The sequence below is a fragment of the Aspergillus luchuensis genome, chromosome 2 (genome assembly GCF_016861625.1).
Source record: "Aspergillus luchuensis IFO 4308 DNA, chromosome 2, nearly complete sequence".
Lineage (NCBI taxonomy): Eukaryota > Fungi > Ascomycota > Eurotiomycetes > Eurotiales > Aspergillaceae > Aspergillus > Aspergillus luchuensis.
The window spans coordinates 116943-136231 of NC_054850.1; the positions used below are offsets into that span (position 1 = coordinate 116943).

At 48.8% G+C, this 19289-nt stretch overlaps 9 protein-coding genes across 9 annotated transcripts; 4 read left to right on the forward strand and 5 right to left on the reverse strand.

Moving 5' to 3' along the window:
• Positions 1–4: 4 nt before the first annotated feature.
• Positions 5–739, forward strand: AKAW2_20052S (uncharacterized protein; the record flags this gene model as incomplete). The annotated part of the gene is made up of 1 exon (XM_041684722.1): positions 5–739. The coding sequence occupies one exon, from the start codon at positions 5–7 to the stop codon at positions 737–739; it is 735 nt and encodes a 244-aa protein (XP_041538878.1).
• Positions 740–922: 183 nt separating this feature from the next.
• On the reverse strand, positions 923–2583 carry AKAW2_20053A (putative MFS multidrug transporter; the record flags this gene model as incomplete). Its single annotated transcript, XM_041684723.1, has 4 exons — positions 923–1052; positions 1102–1775; positions 1832–2326; positions 2377–2583. The coding sequence occupies 4 exons, from the start codon at positions 2581–2583 to the stop codon at positions 923–925; spliced, it is 1506 nt and encodes a 501-aa protein (XP_041538879.1).
• Positions 2584–4563: 1980 nt separating this feature from the next.
• Positions 4564–5975, forward strand: AKAW2_20054S (uncharacterized protein; the record flags this gene model as incomplete). The annotated part of the gene is made up of 2 exons (XM_041684725.1): positions 4564–5410; positions 5473–5975. 2 exons carry the CDS (start codon positions 4564–4566, stop codon positions 5973–5975), a joined length of 1350 nt encoding a protein of 449 aa, XP_041538880.1.
• Positions 5976–6227: 252 nt separating this feature from the next.
• Positions 6228–8514, reverse strand: AKAW2_20055A (Zn(II)2Cys6 transcription factor; the record flags this gene model as incomplete). The annotated part of the gene is made up of 5 exons (XM_041684726.1): positions 6228–6681; positions 6731–7325; positions 7381–7850; positions 7906–8385; positions 8441–8514. 5 exons carry the CDS (start codon positions 8512–8514, stop codon positions 6228–6230), a joined length of 2073 nt encoding a protein of 690 aa, XP_041538881.1.
• Positions 8515–8796: 282 nt separating this feature from the next.
• Positions 8797–9956, forward strand: AKAW2_20056S (phytanoyl-CoA dioxygenase family protein; the record flags this gene model as incomplete). Its single annotated transcript, XM_041684727.1, has 3 exons — positions 8797–9039; positions 9090–9866; positions 9918–9956. The coding sequence occupies 3 exons, from the start codon at positions 8797–8799 to the stop codon at positions 9954–9956; spliced, it is 1059 nt and encodes a 352-aa protein (XP_041538882.1).
• Positions 9957–10136: 180 nt separating this feature from the next.
• Positions 10137–10930, reverse strand: AKAW2_20057A (putative cyanamide hydratase; the record flags this gene model as incomplete). The annotated part of the gene is made up of 2 exons (XM_041684728.1): positions 10137–10651; positions 10711–10930. 2 exons carry the CDS (start codon positions 10928–10930, stop codon positions 10137–10139), a joined length of 735 nt encoding a protein of 244 aa, XP_041538883.1.
• A 525-nt stretch (positions 10931–11455) lies between these two features.
• On the reverse strand, positions 11456–12578 carry AKAW2_20058A (uncharacterized protein; the record flags this gene model as incomplete). The annotated part of the gene is made up of 2 exons (XM_041684729.1): positions 11456–12161; positions 12223–12578. 2 exons carry the CDS (start codon positions 12576–12578, stop codon positions 11456–11458), a joined length of 1062 nt encoding a protein of 353 aa, XP_041538884.1.
• A 2318-nt stretch (positions 12579–14896) lies between these two features.
• On the reverse strand, positions 14897–16787 carry AKAW2_20059A (aminoglycoside phosphotransferase family protein; the record flags this gene model as incomplete). Its single annotated transcript, XM_041684730.1, has 2 exons — positions 14897–16585; positions 16635–16787. The coding sequence occupies 2 exons, from the start codon at positions 16785–16787 to the stop codon at positions 14897–14899; spliced, it is 1842 nt and encodes a 613-aa protein (XP_041538885.1).
• Positions 16788–17727: 940 nt separating this feature from the next.
• AKAW2_20060S (uncharacterized protein) lies at positions 17728–18399 on the forward strand (the record flags this gene model as incomplete). Its single annotated transcript, XM_041684731.1, has 1 exon — positions 17728–18399. The coding sequence occupies one exon, from the start codon at positions 17728–17730 to the stop codon at positions 18397–18399; it is 672 nt and encodes a 223-aa protein (XP_041538886.1).
• Positions 18400–19289: the final 890 nt, after the last annotated feature.

Consider the following 19289-nt stretch of genomic DNA (forward strand, 5'->3'; position numbering starts at 1 on the left):
TATAATGTCCCTCACAAACCTAGACACAACCAACCCAGCCACACCACCCACCGACCCCAACACCACAACTCTAACCCTACCCACCGACCACATCGACGACCTCCAGACCATCCCCTACACCCCACCCACAATCTACACCCGACCCCTAGCCATCCTAGGCGCTGGCAACTTAGGCCGCCGCATCGCCTGCATCTTTTCCGCAGCGGGTCACACCGTCCACCTCCACGACCCAAGCCAAGGAGCCTTGCACTCCGCCCAACAATACATAACCGAGAACCTCCCACACTACACGACCTTTCCCTTGATTTCCCGCCCAGCAGGCCAAATCCACCCCTTCTCCTCCGCGGACATAACCCCCGCAGTCAGCGACGCGTGGCTCGTGATCGAATGCGTACCGGAACACCTCCCGCTCAAGATCGACATAATGGGCGAATTAGATGCCAAAACACCCCGAGACTGCATCCTGGTCTCGAACTCATCGGCGTTTCGGACGAGCTTCATGGTGGAGAAGGTCTGTTGGGAGAGACGAAAGTTGATGTGTAATATGTGCTTTGGGGCGTCGCCGTGGATCCGGGCGGTGGAGTTGGGGGTGAATGAGGGGGTTACGGAGGGGGAGGTGGTTAGGGTCTTGACGTGGGTGTTGGATGATTGTGGGATGATGCCGGTGCAGACTAGTAGGGTTGGAAGGGATGGGGAAGGGGGGTTGGTCAGGAGCCAGTGTTTGAATACGGTCAATTGAGTTTACTTTGGGAGTTAGAGGAGGAGGGTTGGGTGGTAATGTCGTGATAGATGTGATGGAAGCTTTACTATAAGAGTTGTGTGGTTAGCATAGAGGGAAAGAGTCTATGTTAGGGGTGATTGATTGATCGAATTTCACTTCGTTATCATACTAATGTATATGATGTGATCTATGGTATATGAATTAAGCACTCCTCCACTTGCTTCCCCGCCACTGCAAGATTACTGTAGGGATAAAGCTCACGCCCATCAGCAACGCCGTCACCACGCCAGAACTCTTTGCAATGCCCACAGTATCGAACATATCGGGGAACCTAATAAATGTTAGGAGGTAGTCAATTGCAATATACATGGACGACATACCAGAATGGTCCAATGAACCCCCATGTAGACCGGATAAAGTTGATGAATACGCCCACGCTCCCTGAATCAGCCGGGTACGAATCGACCGCGTATGTGATCAACACCGTAGTGACAACCTGGTTCCCGAACGCACCAATCCCTGTGCCGATAATCGGGCTGACACTCCATTTTCCGGTCTGTGCATTCTCCGTGCAGACCAGGAACACCACCACCCCCGCAATAGTAAGCAAGTATCCGATATAGCTGAGCCACAGACGGTACTCGGGATCGGGCTTGTGACCGGTCCGCTTTGCGCGAAGATTCATCCAAGTGTCCGACAGAACACCACCGAGCTGTTCACCCAGCAGCGAACCAATAATAAGACCCAGAAATTGCAACCCAAGTTGTTCAGCGTTGAGCTCAAACTTCGACTGTAGCAGTTGGGGCACCTCGACGGAATTCATGACAGACGCGAAGAGGAAGACCATGGCGTAGGCGGCAGAGGCGATGAGGACGGGAATGTTAGTGATGAGGGTGAGGGGATGGTAGAACTCGGCGAGTTGGAAGGGGGTGGGGTCGATGCGTCGAATGGAGAGGTATTGGTGCTTGAAGGCCGAGGAGGCGTGCGTGTCGGTGCCGATGTATCGTGTTTCGGGGCCGAAGAATACGTAGAGGATGAATTGGACGGCGTTGGTCTAGAAAATCCATTGTTAATTTTAGTCCCCCTACAGGTTGCAGCACCGATGCTTACAATAGCCAGAGTCCAGTAAATCCACTGATACCCTACACGTTGAGCCACAAAACCGAATATCAAAGGGCCCACAGGCACTCCCAGAGTGACCATCACCGCCCAGATACCCATATATTGTGCTCGTTCGCGCTTAAAGAAGGTCTCCGTGACAACAGCACTGCCAATCGCCATAGCCGGGGAGATGAAAAAGGCCACCAAGGCACGACATGCTGCCATGGACGCATAATCCGGACTCTTAGCACAGCCAATGTTGCAGACGCAGCTGAGAATCAGCGAGAGGAGGAAGATAGGACGGCGTCCGTAGCGCTGGGAAAGTGGCTTCCAGAAAAGAGGAGCACCACCGAGAATGGCGATTTGGAGGGAGGTCAGATAGCTTGTTCGCTGCAGAGAGACACCCACGTCTTCGGCAATTTCTTCGTAGGCTGGGATGACGGCTGCGGCGGTAAAAGTGCCCATACAGGCGTGGAAGGCGACTAGAAGGAGGTTGATGATTTTCTGACTCGTTAGTTACCGTTAACAATGTCGACGGAGATGTGATTCCTCACCTTCAGGAGGGGCCAATTGTACGGATCCGCAGGGTCCATACTAGGGACCGGATCCAGATCTAACGTGCCATGTCGCTGTAGCAGGTATGCCTTGTGCGGCTCCGAAAGGGTACTCCCAGGTAATTCCGTGGCCAGATCGCCCAATTCGGTCTTTTCAATGTAGTCTGATCGCGACTTGGAGGAGTCTTCGAGCGACATGCTGGACATTGGATGGCTAGATGGGGTGCTGCAGGGTGGCACGATGCGTTTGAGAGACAGGCTTCACGATCGTACGATAGCCCACGAGGAGCAGCAGGCAACTGGGGATTTAACCCACCCCACCAGGGGGGCCCAAGTCGATCGGGGATGACTTGTCCGGAAGCGCGAGTGGATTCATGGCCGCGTGTTTGCTGGCTGGCGAGTTTGATGAGGATCAATGATAAGGGACCAGCCTAAGGCAGACTAGTCCGGGGAGAATGTTGGGGTAGCGCGGGGTCCCCGGAGTGTCAACCAATGTGAGGGCTCCATCTGGTGGATCGGCGGTAGTTGACTGCCCTCCATCACTGCCGGTCTCCTGCGTCTGGCCCGTCTGTCAGCGGCGCTCCTGTCCATTATATAAGGGTCTAGCTGCTGCTATCCCTGCTACTCCTGCATCCCGAACCGAGGCCCCCAGCTGTCAATTGCCGATGCTCGTTCCGTGATTCGCTTGACTTGTGAGCTATCCTCTCTGCCAACGCCATGGCACCCAGCTGGACCAACGAGCTTCTCGGTATTGATTGAGAAGGATTGCCATGTGAAGATTGATCTCCCGCAGCATGGCTAGGCAGAAGAGTGACTAAGATACTACAAATTTTCCCCTCACACAAAGTGCATCTCGCACTCACTCCGATGGCAACAATCCCCATTATCACAACACACCCCATTATCTCCACTACAATTGTTGTGTGTGATGCCGAGAAGCTACAGTGTACCATAATTCGGATCGGTCTCCCTGTTTCGCCGTATGCTGACCATGGGCTGAGCACGACTGCTAGGTGTTGTCTACATGGCATACTTGACAATTCTTGTCAGGATGGGGATCAAAAGTTAGGCTTTTGCTATTCTGGAACCCTAGAATTTGTCACGTGGTAGTCTAGCCATAACCAAACTCATGTCTATCCATAGCATTATCAGTCCACGTATAATGTGAAGCGAACGTGGCATCACTTGTCCGTGGTAACACGGAATTTTGCTTGCCGCTAAGGCATGTGCCTTCCGCCTGTGGGGGTATATTCGGGGCCATGCATGAGCTATCTTAAAGTTTTATTAGTCGTGTTCATTAGAAAGACCGGTACTGGAATAAAGCGGCGAACCTTAGCGAAGGTGCTTAAACTTTTAGTGTTCCTGTCTCAGGTATATCCGGTCAGCTTACGCCATTGCGCCCACATTGAGTTGGTATAAGTCAACTCATTGACAGTAAATCTTCTTTCAATTGAGGTCCTGGAGTAACTTGCCAGTCGAAGACATTCGAAGTTATTCTCGACTTGAACCAAACAGATGGCATTAATATCACACTTCTTTATGATGTGATAACAAGTTACTGGGACGAAGATAGTTAGAGCTGGAATCATGACTCAGTTTCGGCGAAGCGATTTGCCTGAGCGATCGGAAATCTCCTTCGAAAAGTTGTGGCATTTATAACAGGCGTCGAAAAGCTTACAGTGGGCGGGAATGATGCCTGCCAACTATGCTTCTACTTTAATGATATTATGGATGAACAAAAGAATAACACTTGCAGGCCACAAAGAGTTCAAGAAATACCCAGCGAGGTCTGGGACAAACCTTCTATATTGGTCGGCGAGACCGGTACCTGCCACCTTTGGGAGAATGTTGAGTATAGAACTCACAAAACATCACGGCCATACTCTATACCCCAAGAGAAATCATTGCCTGAGGAGGCATGTCCCTATGGCTTGGCCATCTTTTCCTCTCAAATCAACACTTCTTTTTAGTTTGATACATTCTTTTCATATACGATAGTTGACCCTGTCGAAGCAAGTGAAGTTTAAATATAATGATAATTCCTATGTCACCCGTTCCATTGTTCTTAAATAGTGCCTCAACAGCAACCCCAGGAACTTTGGCCATCCTCCTCATCACACTCATCGCAGTCATTATCAACATAATTGGCATACTTCACTAATTTACAGTCGACAGAAGTTGCTCACTATGGCCGGATCTACCTTCCCACCTTCACCCCCTTCATCTAATACCGGAGCATCCAGGCTCGATGCTCGCGCCAGAGAATTGGTAGAAAAGACATTTGGTATCACCGTTGACGGAGTTGAGCGCGCTCCCATTCTTGACTACAACGCAAATACCATCTCTTATGAAGTCTACTTCCTCCATACTATGTGGAACATACGCGATACTCCTAAACAGCCTGGAGTGGCACGCATGCCATCAGGAACGAAGCAAGTAATCATACAATTTAAAATCCCTGAGCAAAACATGGACAAGAGGCGCTGGGCGGAGAACAAGGTCGCTGCTATGTACACGGCGCGAACGATTCTTTACAACACCGTCTTTCTCCGCACTGTGCCGGAGGTATATGCATGGAGCGATGGAAGCGATGATGAACATAACAAGGCATGGATTATCCATAGCTCTCATCCACCCGGGGATGCCCCACTGAGTCAGTCGTTTTATCAAATGTCTTCGGAACACCAAGGCGAGATTTTGGGACAGATTGCGACACTACACAAGCTCTTTCAAGACTATGATCATATGGCTATATGTCAGGGATACGGGGGTTTTAGATTTTCAAAGGAAGGATATGTTCGCTCTGGCGAGGCCCTAATGAACGGCGTCGGCGGTCCGTTTGGCAAATTAGGTACTTACCTCACAGAGTTACTGCGGCGAGATTTGAGAAGGGCGGAAAAGCGACCAGATATCGACGGATGGAGAAGGAGCCCAGAGTTGAGAAGGAAGCTTGAGAATTTCGTTGAGCAGTCTGTTACAGATGTAGTGGCTGAGATACCCGAGTATCGCCCAACATTCACCCTGAACAGGATCGGTAAGCACTCCCCCCTGAGCCATAACCAGTCCCTGAACCCTTCAGCTAACATAATACTCTAGAACTTGGGAATTTTCTTATCTCAGAAAGACCAGATCAAACACCGATCATATCCTACATCCTCAACTGGAATTATGCTTCTCTCAGTCATCCCCTGGAGGAGTTCATCCACTCCTACAACAGCCTACATGGCGCGCTATTATTTCCCTTTGATAAGGACAGCCGTGCCATGTCCCGATGCATCCTAGAAGGATTTCCAGATGGAGACGTGGACGTCGATCTGAGAGATCTTGACAACTATGCCTACTACAATGACGGCATGGGTGCGCAATGCCACTATAACATAGCGAAGAATCTATACGAGGCCTTGCACATGGCAGAGGTAGACAGGCCTCAAGATATGGAGGGAGCAGAGACGTTGATTGCATTTTTTGGCTTCTGTGCAGCTGTCGGCGGGCGAGGATTGTACCGTGACGATCCAGCAGCCGATGCCAAGCCGGATGAGGTGTATAAGAGCAAAGCTAAACTGGTCAAGGACTACTTGAAGCTCTTTGGTTACTGGTAGTTATATATTTTGGATGGCATCAGCAATGTGGTACTTAGTATAAGACGTATGAATCATGGCATTGGGAATACTCACTCTGGCACTTACAACCACTAAACGAAATAATAAACTATCATTAACGACAATTTTATCCATGATTCAATTCCTCATTTAGGCTGCGGTGAGCTGATCACGATCTGAAATCCATACAGGCAGTCCGTCAAAGACACACAACTCCTAGAACGAGTACATCGCACACCCAGGAAGCTTGCCTCACGCAACATAATCACCCTCCAGGTCCCGAAACCCACGAAAGAACGGCAAACTGGAAAACAGCGTCTCATCATAAAAATCGGAATCCCAAGAGCGGCCCAGATCCAGCGGCAAAGAACCCGAAAACACATCCATCAAATCAGTATCCACGTTGACTGGCTGTAAAAAACCGTCAGAATTTGCAGGCGCGCCAGCTGCGTCCTCCTGGAGAGTGGTATATTCGTCCTCTTGGATGGCACCACCCTGGTGCAACTCGGGAGTAACCTTCCCATGACACCATAGATGACCTAGTAGTTTTGCGTAGCGATGGGCAATATGCTTTTGACTTGTAGCGGTAGCTTTGAGCATAGAAATGAATTGTCGGGTTAAGTTGAAGTATGTTTGGGATTCGTCGGGAGGGATGGCTCCGACGGAGTAAGCTTTGAAGAGGAAGACGGAGGCGTAGATTTCGTAGCTACATTGTTAGTGGATTGTCCTCTGGAGGAGTAAGGGGGAAGGCTCACAGGTAATAGCGAACGGGAAGGAACTTCACAATATCGGATGGGGTTATCTCTTCGACGAATGTTTGGAGTAAATCTCTGGCTGCGCTGATGGCTGCGTAGATATGGCGAGCATCGGCACTGGCCATGACGCCGTCTGGGAATAAGGGTGCGTTGTCGTCATGACTCGTATTGGTGAGGGCTTTAGAGGAGCGATATAGAACTGCTTGGAATGCGAAAGCGTTGACATATAGTTGTAAGTACTGATATTGTAGGGTGAGGAGACAGCGCAGAGACGGGGGAATGTCGACGTTTGACCAGGTTCCCTTCCACATCTCCATTGCTTTAGCGGAATCGTCGAGGTATTTGGGGTAGTCGCCAGCGAGCATTATCTGTAGGGTGCGCGACTTTAATGCGTACAGAATGTCGTGGGTGTTTCCGAAGATAGTTGTTAGTTCTACTTGAGCCTGGACAAAGGATGCGTAATCCGTTCCGCCAGTGATCTCCGGTTGGAGGGATGGGTAATCTTGGGTGCGGAATCGGGTCGACAGACTAGGTCCGCGGGACCAGAATGCTTGGCCCATTTGGATTGATATTTGCCGGTCGGCGAGATAAGTAACTAAAACAGTTAGTCGTTATGTTGAGTCATGATATCTGAGGTCGGGATCGCATACATATCCACGCCAGTCGTCTCCGGCAGCGCATACTAAGTGGCTCGGATTCCACCTCAAAAGGAAAGGATTGTGTGTCTAAATGTAATAAGTATGCCTGTCTGACTGCAAGGCCTATCAGGTTCCATGCTACGCAGTCTTCGTCATATGCATTGCTTTGCTCCGAGTTATTGCTGTAAGGCTGATCCTGGGAAAGCATTAGATGAGGCATCCACTCAGCTAGAAGTAGTAAGCCTTCAACAGTTCCAACATGTCGCACGCTCCGAGCACCAAGGGTGACACGTAGGATTAATTTATCGATATACCCCCTGATCCGGGTGTGAAGATGTTTCTGATCCGGCCTGTTCTGAGTGGCTATTGTAAGGACGGAGGTAAGGAGAAACGTCTCAGTAGCCCATTGGTGCTCGGGGTCTTCTGTGTATAATAGACTGCTGGACACGACAGGAAAATAAGGATGATAGTTTATGGTATAGCTTGTTGTATCCTATGTGTTAGTGCAGGCACTATAGCCATGAGACCGGGACATACTATTGTACCAGGGGTTCAATGTCGACTGCGTCGATGACTCCCTCCTTGACGATCTCTGTGGCCATTATGGATGCCCTAGGTTGGTTGTGAGGCTTAGAAGGTACAGACTTCACCACCTCATGCCCTGTGTCATCCGATCTTTTAGGGAGCCTCTCGGGCGAAGGTATACTGTCATCTTCCCCCACAGTAGCAGCTGTCTGAGCAAGGATTTGAAGAGCTTCTAAGGGATTCCGGACACCCCCACGGAAAAGGGTATCATTGTCCACGCCCACCGTTTCCGCCTGCCGGGCATTCGGTTTTAGTTCTGTCTTGGTTTCACTCTGCTCACTGGACCTCGGGGTCTGCGTCTCGGTGTTTCCCCGACGACGACCCCGAAATCGAGAGTAGTCACCTCCTCTTCGGGACGTGGCTGGCATGCATTGGTGGCCTTCCAGGTTGCACTTCGAGCATGGCGCATTGGTTCCTTCTTCCGTATATTTCCTGGGATGGTCGATGTGAGAAGGAATGAACGGTGTGGGATATGGGTAGTACCTACAAATCACATTTCGTTTTCCGTTGTCGACAACGAAGACATGCCCGGTAGAGCCTTGCGCCGGTACTTCTAGTCATGACCGATGGACGGATTAATCGAATTCAGATGAGAGACAGAATGGGGATGAGAGAGGCGTCGGCTGTAGAAGTGCGGGACAGATGCGGGGTTTCCCAGGTCGGCAATAGACGGCTGTAGGTCTGTTGGTCTTGTCGAGCGATGGTTTGCCCTATATCAAGAAGAAGCCATCCACGGCATCGAGTTCCTGACATTTTCTCTGATTCAATCTCCTCACTTGATTTATTCTGCCTGTTTGTAACGAAGTGCAGCCATCGTCAGCTCTCCTTTTATCCTACTACAAGATGTCAACAACGGCTCTTTGTGAATCCGAGGTCTTTACCTCCGCTCGTCTCGTAGCAAGCGATTGCAAACTACCTCCAGATGACAGATACGGAGAATACTATCCCACAGATCCCAAGAATCTCAAGCTCGAATCCAACTTTGGGCCCATGCTGCCGGAGAAGATTGGATACATCCAACCCACATCGAAAGACACGCCCATTGAGGTCATGCGAGAGAGACTTATTCGTGATGGGTATCTATTCGTAAGTTCCTCCTTTTCATCATCATGGCTCCCATACCAATCCAGATCTAGGTCAAGAATCTGCTCCCACGGGACCAAGTACTGGAATGCCGCAGGAGCTATTTCTCCTACATGGAGCCCTCTGGTCTTCTCAGAGAAGGAACAGACCCCGTCGATGGAATCTTCAGTGACAAAGATAGTCGCAAGTACCTACCCCCGGGAAATCTGCGGCGACTTTTCGGCCTGAAGGATGACTACGAGTCGGATAAGTATGTGGAGCTGATGATCAAGGCGCACGAGGAGCGGTTTTATCTTCAATTGTGCGGGAGTACCGAACTGCGTGACTTCATCCGCAAACTCACGGAATGGAAAGACATCACGATGCTGCAGCGGACAATGCTTCGTGCCTTTGTGCCCGATAGCGAGTTGACACCTGTTCACTTCGATCAAATGTACCTTCGCGCGGGTCCGCCCACCAGCCTTACAGCGTGGGTCCCGATCGGAGATGTTTCGCTTGAGGGTAGCGGGCTGATGTACCTTGAGAAATCGGTCGATATCGGTCGACAGACCGAGGAAGAATTCGCACGGAATGCAGTAAATCTGACTGATGAGGAGCGTGTCTCGGCGTTCAATAAGAACATGAATGATGGGGGTTTTCTCAGTCGTGATACAGTCGCGTATGGCGAAAATGCCAAGCGCAAGTGGTTGATCACCGAATATGAAGCTGGGGATGTGATCTTCCACGACCCCTTCCTGGTGCATGCTAGCTGCAAGAACAAGGACCCTGAAAGGAGAATTCGGTTGGCTACTGATCTCAGATTCGTGAATTCAAATGAGCCGTTTGACAAGGTATGTTCTGGAGGCATAAATCCCACAGAAAAATAACTGACGTGACTATAGCGCTGGATGAAGGTCTGGCGTCCGCTCGACGGGCTATGATGGTTATCCGAAGCATTACGTTTGGTGGTGAAGCTAAGAGGCTTCCTGTACTTGTTGTTCCATGAGTATTGCCTTGAGAGAATAGCCGTAGCATCTGCATATCTCACGATATTTCTTTGTATCACAATTTCATTCTAGAGACCGCATATCGTAGCGTAACCAAGTCCCGCCGTAAGACCATTACTCCCACTCCCTCATAAGCGTATTCTCTTCTATCTCCCTGTCAAAGTCCACCAAATGGGTCGAATGACACCAAGGCTTGATCGTCTCTTCCTTCCTAATCATCCCCGAGAAAAATTCACACCACTTCAACCGCGGATACGCCTCATTGATCTGTTTGCGAGTTGTCTGATGCACCAAGCCCTCAAAACTCTTCACATGCGGATGAACTCCGGTATTATCATATGTAGTAGCCAACTGAATAAGCTGACCGAAATATGTAATAGTTCCATCGACGCCCATATCCTCATGTCGAATGATCGCCTCAGCAACGGCCTCGGCCTGGTCCGCAGTGGCACCAAACTCCTTCAGCACATGGAGGGCCTTGATACCGCCATAGATATCGAATGACATGCGCGTTGCAGTTAGGTTCTCCTCCGCAGTACCGATGTCGTGGAGGAGGCAGGTCAGAGCCCAGGTGACTGGGTTGAGGGATGCTGCTATTTCAGGGAATTGCTGGGTGGTGATTACCATTCCTGCCGTTATATGACGTAGTGAGTATATATATATTTTGATGTGTTGACTATAGACATACCGTAGAAGTAGACCCTCATGGAATGGTTCAATGTCTGGGGGTGAAGAACAGCCCTGGCGTATTCCCAGGTCTTTGAAACGACAGGATCGTCGAAGGGGAATATGATTGTATCGAGCTGCATGGCTTCTGCCCTTTCGATGAAGGATTGGTCCGTAAATATGGCACCGGCATTGGCGGGCATGCTGGACCAGCCGTTGGCTTTTATTTCGTCGTTGCACATTTCGTTTAATTATAGGAGATGATGATGGCTTAGTGCTAGGCGGAGTAGAAGAGGAGTGGCTGCCCTGTTTGAAGAGCTGTTCATTTCAATGGCGAAATGTCGAAATAGACCTTTATATATCCTACAGCGCAGGGCTGGATTATTATATCCTGCTCAGACTCCGCTGATATTTGCGTCATCTTGTCGTCGCGATTTAACTCCTTTGGGTAGTATTTCGACGTGGTGTCCTGCTGGTTTATCTGGTTCACAATGTTGCAGGCCTGGGGTAGTGGAATCGGCACGCCCCACTGATTTGGATTACTCGATTAGGCAGTCTTTTGGAGTGGGGCTTTCATAATGTAACCAATGGCAAGATAGATATCCGCCAGCGGGTCTTCTTGCGCTGATGTCCGATTTTCTTTCCGTTATCACCATCACTGTGATCACCTTCTTGAAGGCACAAGGCGTTTTCTTCCAGCTTTTGTTGACCACCAATGGCTAAAATGGCACGTCTCATATCGTAAAACTGTAGTGCAGCTCGCTCATTTAGATTAGTAACCAATCACCTTCTACCTGGCCCATTCGAAAAATCCAGCTGCATGAGGCGTCTTCCACCTCTGATGGGTCAACCCAAAACCTCTCTAGGATTGTTACCGCATTTATCACATTGATGCATTTAGTTTCGAACCAAAAGCTGTCTAGAAATTCTCTGATTTGACTCCTTTGGGCTTGGTCTTCAGACTCCAACCCTGCAATGAAAAGGGGCCATAGTATGCACTTAAATAGCGCTTCATCCCTCCTCAATATGTGTACCTCGTGGACCAGGCCTGTTACCAAGTCACTCAATGGAGTGTTGTTTCCAGTTAGCGCATCACATATGCGCCATCCGTAAATTAGCGTCGCAAATTTATAAGCCTGGGCTAAATGTTCCAGCGGCTGTACACCCTGGGTTGTTGAAGTGAGGGATGATCCTCGTAGAGTCTGGTTCGCCCAATCGTAGCAATCAAAGGAGTTGGCAGAATCAAGCAGACTTGTTACTGACTGGAGCAAAGAGTAGGTTTCAGGCGTATTAAGGTGTCTTGGACCAGATAAGCGGTCCCTGGCTGCCGAGAAGAATCGAACAGCAGATAGCAGGTACTCAGGGCAACCGATGTAGGCCCTGTCAATACTCATTTGTAGCGGTGCAGCGAGGGACATATCCGCCCCGGACAATACTTTGCGACCGGAAAATGTAGTACCAAGCGTTTCAATACTGGAACGGACAACATGTCAAAACGGCCATTCCATCCGATGGTTTGATACTGGAGCCTTACAGGTAGATTTGCCCCAGAATAAATTCCCGCATGCCTTCAATGGTTGATTCTAAATTCTGCGAAGTTCCCGCAGTATGCATGTCATGAACAAGTTGCTTGATGCCACCAAGATGGGATTTCCACTGGTCGCGCCCCGATTCCAAGAGATCGAGGAAGATCAATATGAACGCACTCAGAACCAGAACGTCTCGCGACTTCGGTACTGGATCGTTGAGCGCCTGGATTAACCCGCGTATGGCCTTTTGTTTGTACATCAAACCATCAGGATGCGCCTGAAAGCGCGTCGCGTGGTCTCCATCTTGCCTTTCACAATCTAGTTGCTGACCGTTTGCCATGTGGCGCGCTGATAAAGCCATGACCGAAGCAGTCAAGATTGGATTAGCCAACGCTGCCGGAATGAGTTGCCTCAAAGGGTTTCGCTGACTGTCGAACATGACAAACAACTTGCACACACATCTGCTATCTGACTCTGTCATTAAGTGTGAATCACATCGCATTCTCTTGAGCATACTGACAGTAATTCAAATAATACATGGAAGCTTCATCCAGACTGCCAAAGGCGGGATCCTTCAAGCTGGGTGGAATGCTTATGTGGATACTGCTGTGACCTCTATTGTGTGAAACGGTTGACTGTCCGTTCCTTTTGCCAGGGGCTATGGCTTCGAAAGTTGGTGCTGCCAAGCCAGAATCACAAAGAGAAAATACCTCGTCAGTAGCTTTGTTGAAGGTGCTGGGTTGATATAAGCGATGGGCTTGTGAAGTTCGCAATTTATTCCGAAAAGCCGGCCCGTCGACCCAACGGAGGGGTCTTTTTTGAAGGCACTCTAGACCTGCCTTTAGGCACTTCTTACACGGTGGTAGGGTCATTTGACATTCGACATGCCTACGCCGGCAAGTATAACATGATGTGAGCATTATGGACGCCAACGAAGCTTACTTCAATGTATGTGGGTGGGAATGGGAAGATGTCCCGAGAGTTGAACACGACTGCCTCCCAGCGGGACAATACGTTACAAAGATAGGTCATGTGATAGCGCCATAGTGTCTGGTACCACTCCAACACATCGTATTTCTTGAACATGGACTTATTTAACACATAAATAGTGTGCCACTTCAAGCTATTCACTTGGCTATAGTGCGCTCATTGTTTGACAAGGTCACTAATCCACGCGTATAGTAGACTTCACTGGTTGAGACCCATACCTGGACATATTTCGAAGTCAAAGTACACACCGCATGCAGAGGTACTAAATAGACAATTATTTGCCTCCTTGCAATTATATCTGTTTTGACAAAGTAGGTTGTCTTCAGACTCTAGTTCTAGATGCGTAAATAGTATCAGACGATGCAAGGCTTTGAAGCCTATGCTTTGTCGTTGTCCGAAGTCTCTTCCATTTTCTTTGCCTTTCTTTCCAGATAGCACCAATACTATTGTTAACTATTTCCAGACAATAACAGCGTATCACGCGATGGTCTATTCATCTATTTTTCTATTTGCTGAGCAAAAAGGTATTCATCTATGGCACCATCTGTTTGTACAGTGCTAGCTCAATCCCTTTGTTTATTCGACCTCTGAGTAATAAAAAATATATAGTCCAGTTATATCCCTTGCTGCCATGTTATCTCATGGATTTCATACACTATATATTAACTACACTGTTCTCGATACACCAGAAAGCACCGATTTCTTCACTAAAATGAAGCTCTCTATTATGTCCACGATCATTGCAATCATTTGTGGAGCCCTGGCGGCCCCTACTACCGAAGGCCAAGACACGCCAAATAGCGGCCTGGGGTCTCGCGGCGTTGCCAGTGGTTGCTATCCCTTGTATGAAGATACCCGAGGACCATAATGTGTGCCTTGTTTGATGTCATGAGATACATTCGCTGACTGATATCATAGTGCTCTCCCTCGTTGCGGTCTCTCCGAAACATACTGCCAGTGTGCTGACGGTAGGTGAAAACAACAACAATCCACCATTTTATGTCTATCGCTGATTCAGTATGTAGGGCGCTTTTACAATTACAACGGTAAGAAGGGGTGTAACCCACCCGGAGGAATAATCTCTGAGTCGGTCACTGGTATTCCGGGATATACCTGCACCTAGCTGGGAACCTTCCATTGAGTTTATGTTGAACGTAAACTGATAATGAAATATGTTTTTGTCTTTGTGCGCTTTGTGTCATCGACCTGATTTTACCTTCTAAACAAAGATGTTAGTGACAGTAGTTTGGGTAATTTCTGTCTTTCTTGAATTTCTTTGTTTTTGGCAAAGCCATTGCTTTTATTCTGGCCATATTCTTTGTCGTTTGAAGAACTATATCGTTTCTTTGTGGGTATTACTCAATTCATCAACCATGAAACCAGGCCTTATTGTTGTGACCTAAAGTTTTAGAAGCTGTCTTAGAGATATCTCGTTCTTATCTAGTTTTAGTCTATGATTCTTCGCTTCAGGCGACCAGGATACAGGGAGCTTTTGGTCCACCGTAGGGATAGCGAGCCTTCCATATTCCGAGTCCAATCTACGTTTCGGCGCTGCGCCTTTGTTGAGTCATGAGGATACTGAATACAGTGCACTGTGAATGCGAGCACCGTAACTTGCGATAGACATATATTGACAGAGATAAGCGGTTGGGGATAAAAAAGAAACAGTAGCAACCCAATAGAGAATTGCTAATTCCATATGATGGCAAACACCTTTTGCAAAATAGCACACTCGACATAAAAAGGCGGCACGAACCTTTCTACCATAGTATCCCATGATGGCCGCCAAGGTGCATTGAACATCGCACGATAAAACTCCCAATAATCAGGCCAGTATCCTGCCAAACCCCAGTCTAGGATGACAACAGTTCTATCAGAACGTACCAATATATTCCCTGGATGCAAATCTCCATGTGTGAAGACGATGGAATGATTCATCTTCTTTAGTTCTCTGACGGTCTGGTAGAGCAGATATTCATTTTTGAAGAACCTGGAGTCAACGTCAGGCGACCCGTTTCGTCGCTGTGGGGGCAGCCGATCCCTCAAGGCTTGAACTATCCCCTCAGTGAACTCGTCCTCAGTTGCGTACGGTCCATACGAATAACTGTCATAGGCACCCCATCCTCCTTCAAAGATACCGTCACGACAGGGAGATGAGTCGATCCCCCCAATGAAATCACCCTTTATCTGCCGCATTTGTGCGACATAGTTGCGTAGCTGGGTAAGGACATTTTGCCGCTCTAACTCTGAAACACGATCCCAGTACTCGCTGAGAGGTTCCCCTTTTTCGTACGACATTACTATATAACACACCCCTTGCAGAATGTAGGCACTGAGTAACTTGGGAATGGCGATATTGGTCCGGCTGGACACCAAATGCATTGCTTCTGCCTCGGCAAGCCGGACCCCGTGGCCGTACTTAACAATCATATCCGAATCGGCCCAAACGAGACGCGCACCCATCTTATCCGGACAGAGCTCGATTGCAGTCTCGAGATCAGATGGGTCCAATATTATTGTTGGCGGCCCAATGTCTTCCGAGAAGATTAATTGCGGTTGGGGCCCTTCCCCCGTAGGATCATCGACGATCTCATGTGGAGACGGCATTGCTCTTTCTCTAGTTCCCTCCCATATGTCCACGGTTGACTCAGTTTTTAGGGGCTTGTCTTGGGGTTCTTGTGGCGTGGTAGGCGGAAGAACAGGTTCACTGCTCATAGCGCTCAGAACGTCGCAGTCGTCCAGTGGCATACCTCTGCCCCCAAATTCAGGTGGTATGTCGGCACCCAAATAGGATGCCAGCTCTTCAGGGCTTTGTAGTACGGTAGTTTTTTTGAGCAAGCTTTCCCGAATGTCCAAAGTGTCAAGGTATCCATCAAAGGGTTGTATAACATAAGTGCGGTCAATAAGACCTGGGTAATACTTCTGAAGTTCAAGGGCGGTGTTTGCAAGGACGTCGCGGACCCGGCGGCGGAATGGGATGCCTAGATCGCGGCCGGTCGGCAAGGTGGAAAGCCTGAATTGTACAACACAGGATGCTTTGAGATTTCGACCACCAGTAACCACAGGATCGACATCAAGAATCAGAGATGCAAGGTTCTCGAGGGCGGCAATGCCAAGCTTCGCGAGTCCATGTTTCTTCATGAACTCTTCGTATAGCAACGGCAGGCCTCTTATAGTCTGCTCATCGATGATTATCCACATGATATGCGTGTTACCCGTACGTGTTAGGCGTTGAAGTCCTGTCTTTGTGAGAATGTCCGTTGCTTCAGTTAGAGCTGATTTAGGCTTGACAGAGCGTCTCCATTCCAAGGCGCTCCTAAGCGAAGCGCTCGCTCTGGATTGACGAAGCATGGGTAAAATGGAATGCTGCTCTAGGAACTGCTGACGCGTAAGTGGTTGACGTTCTGGAACCAGAAGACAGCCTTACCTTCTCGATTACTATCTCTCTATTTCTATCGTCATCGTTATCGAGCTGTGTGCCCCACAACTCAGCGTAACGCGCTTCCGCAATGATTGATGGCAGCTTGTCAAGCATGCTGGTCACGTCTGCCAAGGTGCAGGGATCCCCGCTATTGGCCATGCCTTCGTTACAAAGACCAAGACGATGATGTGAGAGAATTGTGTATCGATTAGAATGTTAAAGACTAACACAAGATATCATCTGTTGGGCACTACACCCACTACACTGCACAGTCTCGGTTATTGAGATGTAGAGGAGGTGGGGGAAAACCGAAGTTCGATGGCGGAATATTAGCCGCGGACCACTGATCTTCCCACTACGAGCCCCACCTGCTACTAACAGTACTACTCTTACCATAATAGCGACGAGTAAAGTCCTACAATTGACGGCGGCAAATGAAAAGTTACTGGACATCCAATCATAGATATGGAGCCTAACAAAAACCGGCAAACTCAACACAGGGCAATGAAATCCATCTATATGCAGATGTATACCAGTTCTATCTGGCGCTACCGGTCTCCAACCAGCACGCGAGTTCCTCTAGCGCCGTACCCTACCCCCCAACACCTGGATTCAGCCTTGTATGCTCTCAGCGCCTTATGACCATAGATGTACTTGCATCCCACCTCATGCACTATCCTAGCTTTCACATCGATGGTCTAGGCCATGTAACCGCTATTGATGTCTCTGCGCTTCTACAGCCTCTTCAGAGGATAGGTTGTCGAAAGTCGTTGACCGTAATCCTTCCACTAGAGGGCATATCGTCTCCGTCACCAATCTTATTTTTGGAGTACTTGTGAAAGGGCTACCATGCATATCCTGCGGCTAAGCGCCAATGTCTTCCAGGAAGGATGACTTCAACTGTGATATTCTTCGATCCTTTCTGCTATAAGATGGTGGCGTATGCTCTTCGTTCGGAGTTTCCATTCTTCATCACAAGACCGTAATCCATAATCCACTCTTCATCCTACAAGAAACGGACCTCTGCATATCTATATTGAAAAGTCTCATTGATAGAGCAACTGTTAAGCTTATTATACTACCACCCCGGCTGTTCGAAATGCCTTTTTCTTCCAAGTCTTCCAAGTCTTCCAAGTCCTCCAAGTCCTCCAGGAGCAGCTCTCTCTCTAGCAATGCCAGCCATGGTAGTGAGAAAACGCACACTTTGAGCGTTAACATCTACGGAAGAGGTGATCCGGCCATGAACGACCCTCCTGCCCACTGGGGGGCCATGATTCATAAAACCGGTGAACAATCTGGTGACCTCTACCATGTCCGCAAGAACAAAGACTTCTACTACCATCCCCAACAACGTCCTGTGGAGTCAACTACCACCTACGGCAGAAGCGACATCACCCGGCTGTCCAACTCTGGCAGAATGCGGGCCGCGCAGGTGCTAGATTCCTACGGTAACAACAATTCGAACTTGCCCCGAGGAAACCAAAATTGCCAAGATTGGACTGTTGGGGCTCTAGGCTCACTTGAACGACAGAACCTTGCCCCAAAGGGAACAGAGGGGTATTGGAAAGGAAATATTGGGAAGGCATCCGAAGATATCGGAGCCCAGTTGACTAAAGATGGCATGTCTTGGGTCCCCAAGTCGAACGTGCAGCCACCCCGTCAGGCGCCCGCTGATGCGACGTTCGGCCAGAGTCAGCAAGTCAGGCCCGTAGGCCGGCTGAATCTCGACAAATTCGCCAATCTCAGTGGTGGAGCAAAAAAGCGTACTTAGCCCTTCACGCATGACATCTGTCACGCGGAAGCTACGTTGACAAAGCTTTCTTTCGCTCTCATGGTGTGGTTATGTGCTTCTTTCGCTATCCTCTCGTGTTTTCTTTTCCTTTTCTGGCTTACTGCTTCCTTTACGCATGCATTTCTTTTGTATTTAGACTATATGTCGATTCATGTATAACCTCCAACCTCTTGCACCTTGCATCCATGTTATGTTATATTTAGGTCTACTTCAATATGTTTACATGTGTCATTCAAACAGATTTCCGCTCCGAGCTGATCTTATAGTAGTATTATAATTGGAGCCGGCCAGGGAAAAGAAGGTGGAGCCAAACATTGTATTCCCTAAGGAGCTATACTCTACCTCTTAAGACACTAATTCATAATATAACTCGTCGTCATCACATATTTGATTACCAAAAGCGTCCGTGTAATGCGCATCTGCGGGAATTGGTGGCAGAATTACCGAAAGACTGCCCGCGTCTATGTAGGTGAAAAACTGCATAATCTTAATCATGCCATCCATGCCAGGATCAGATATAAGATGTCGATGCACGAAGGCAGTTCAACATGCAAAGGCTTAGAAGCGTGAATAATCTCCGCAGTACCGATTGAATGCACGGGACAGTTACGTAGCCGGGGGAGATGAATGCGTGTATAGGCGAATAGCCGCCACTGCTCTGCAGGCGTAGCCTGTCATCTCAGTGTTGTAAGTCTACTCCTACCACGATATATCACCAGCAGATGCGACATTTGGGAAGGCTGAATATCAACCAAATAACGACAGCTATACCCACTTGATGAAAAAGAGACCACTCATGTCCGTGCATTGTGATCATGGCGGCTATCATTTCCTTGTCACAAACTACTGATGGCCTCAGTCGAGTGTTG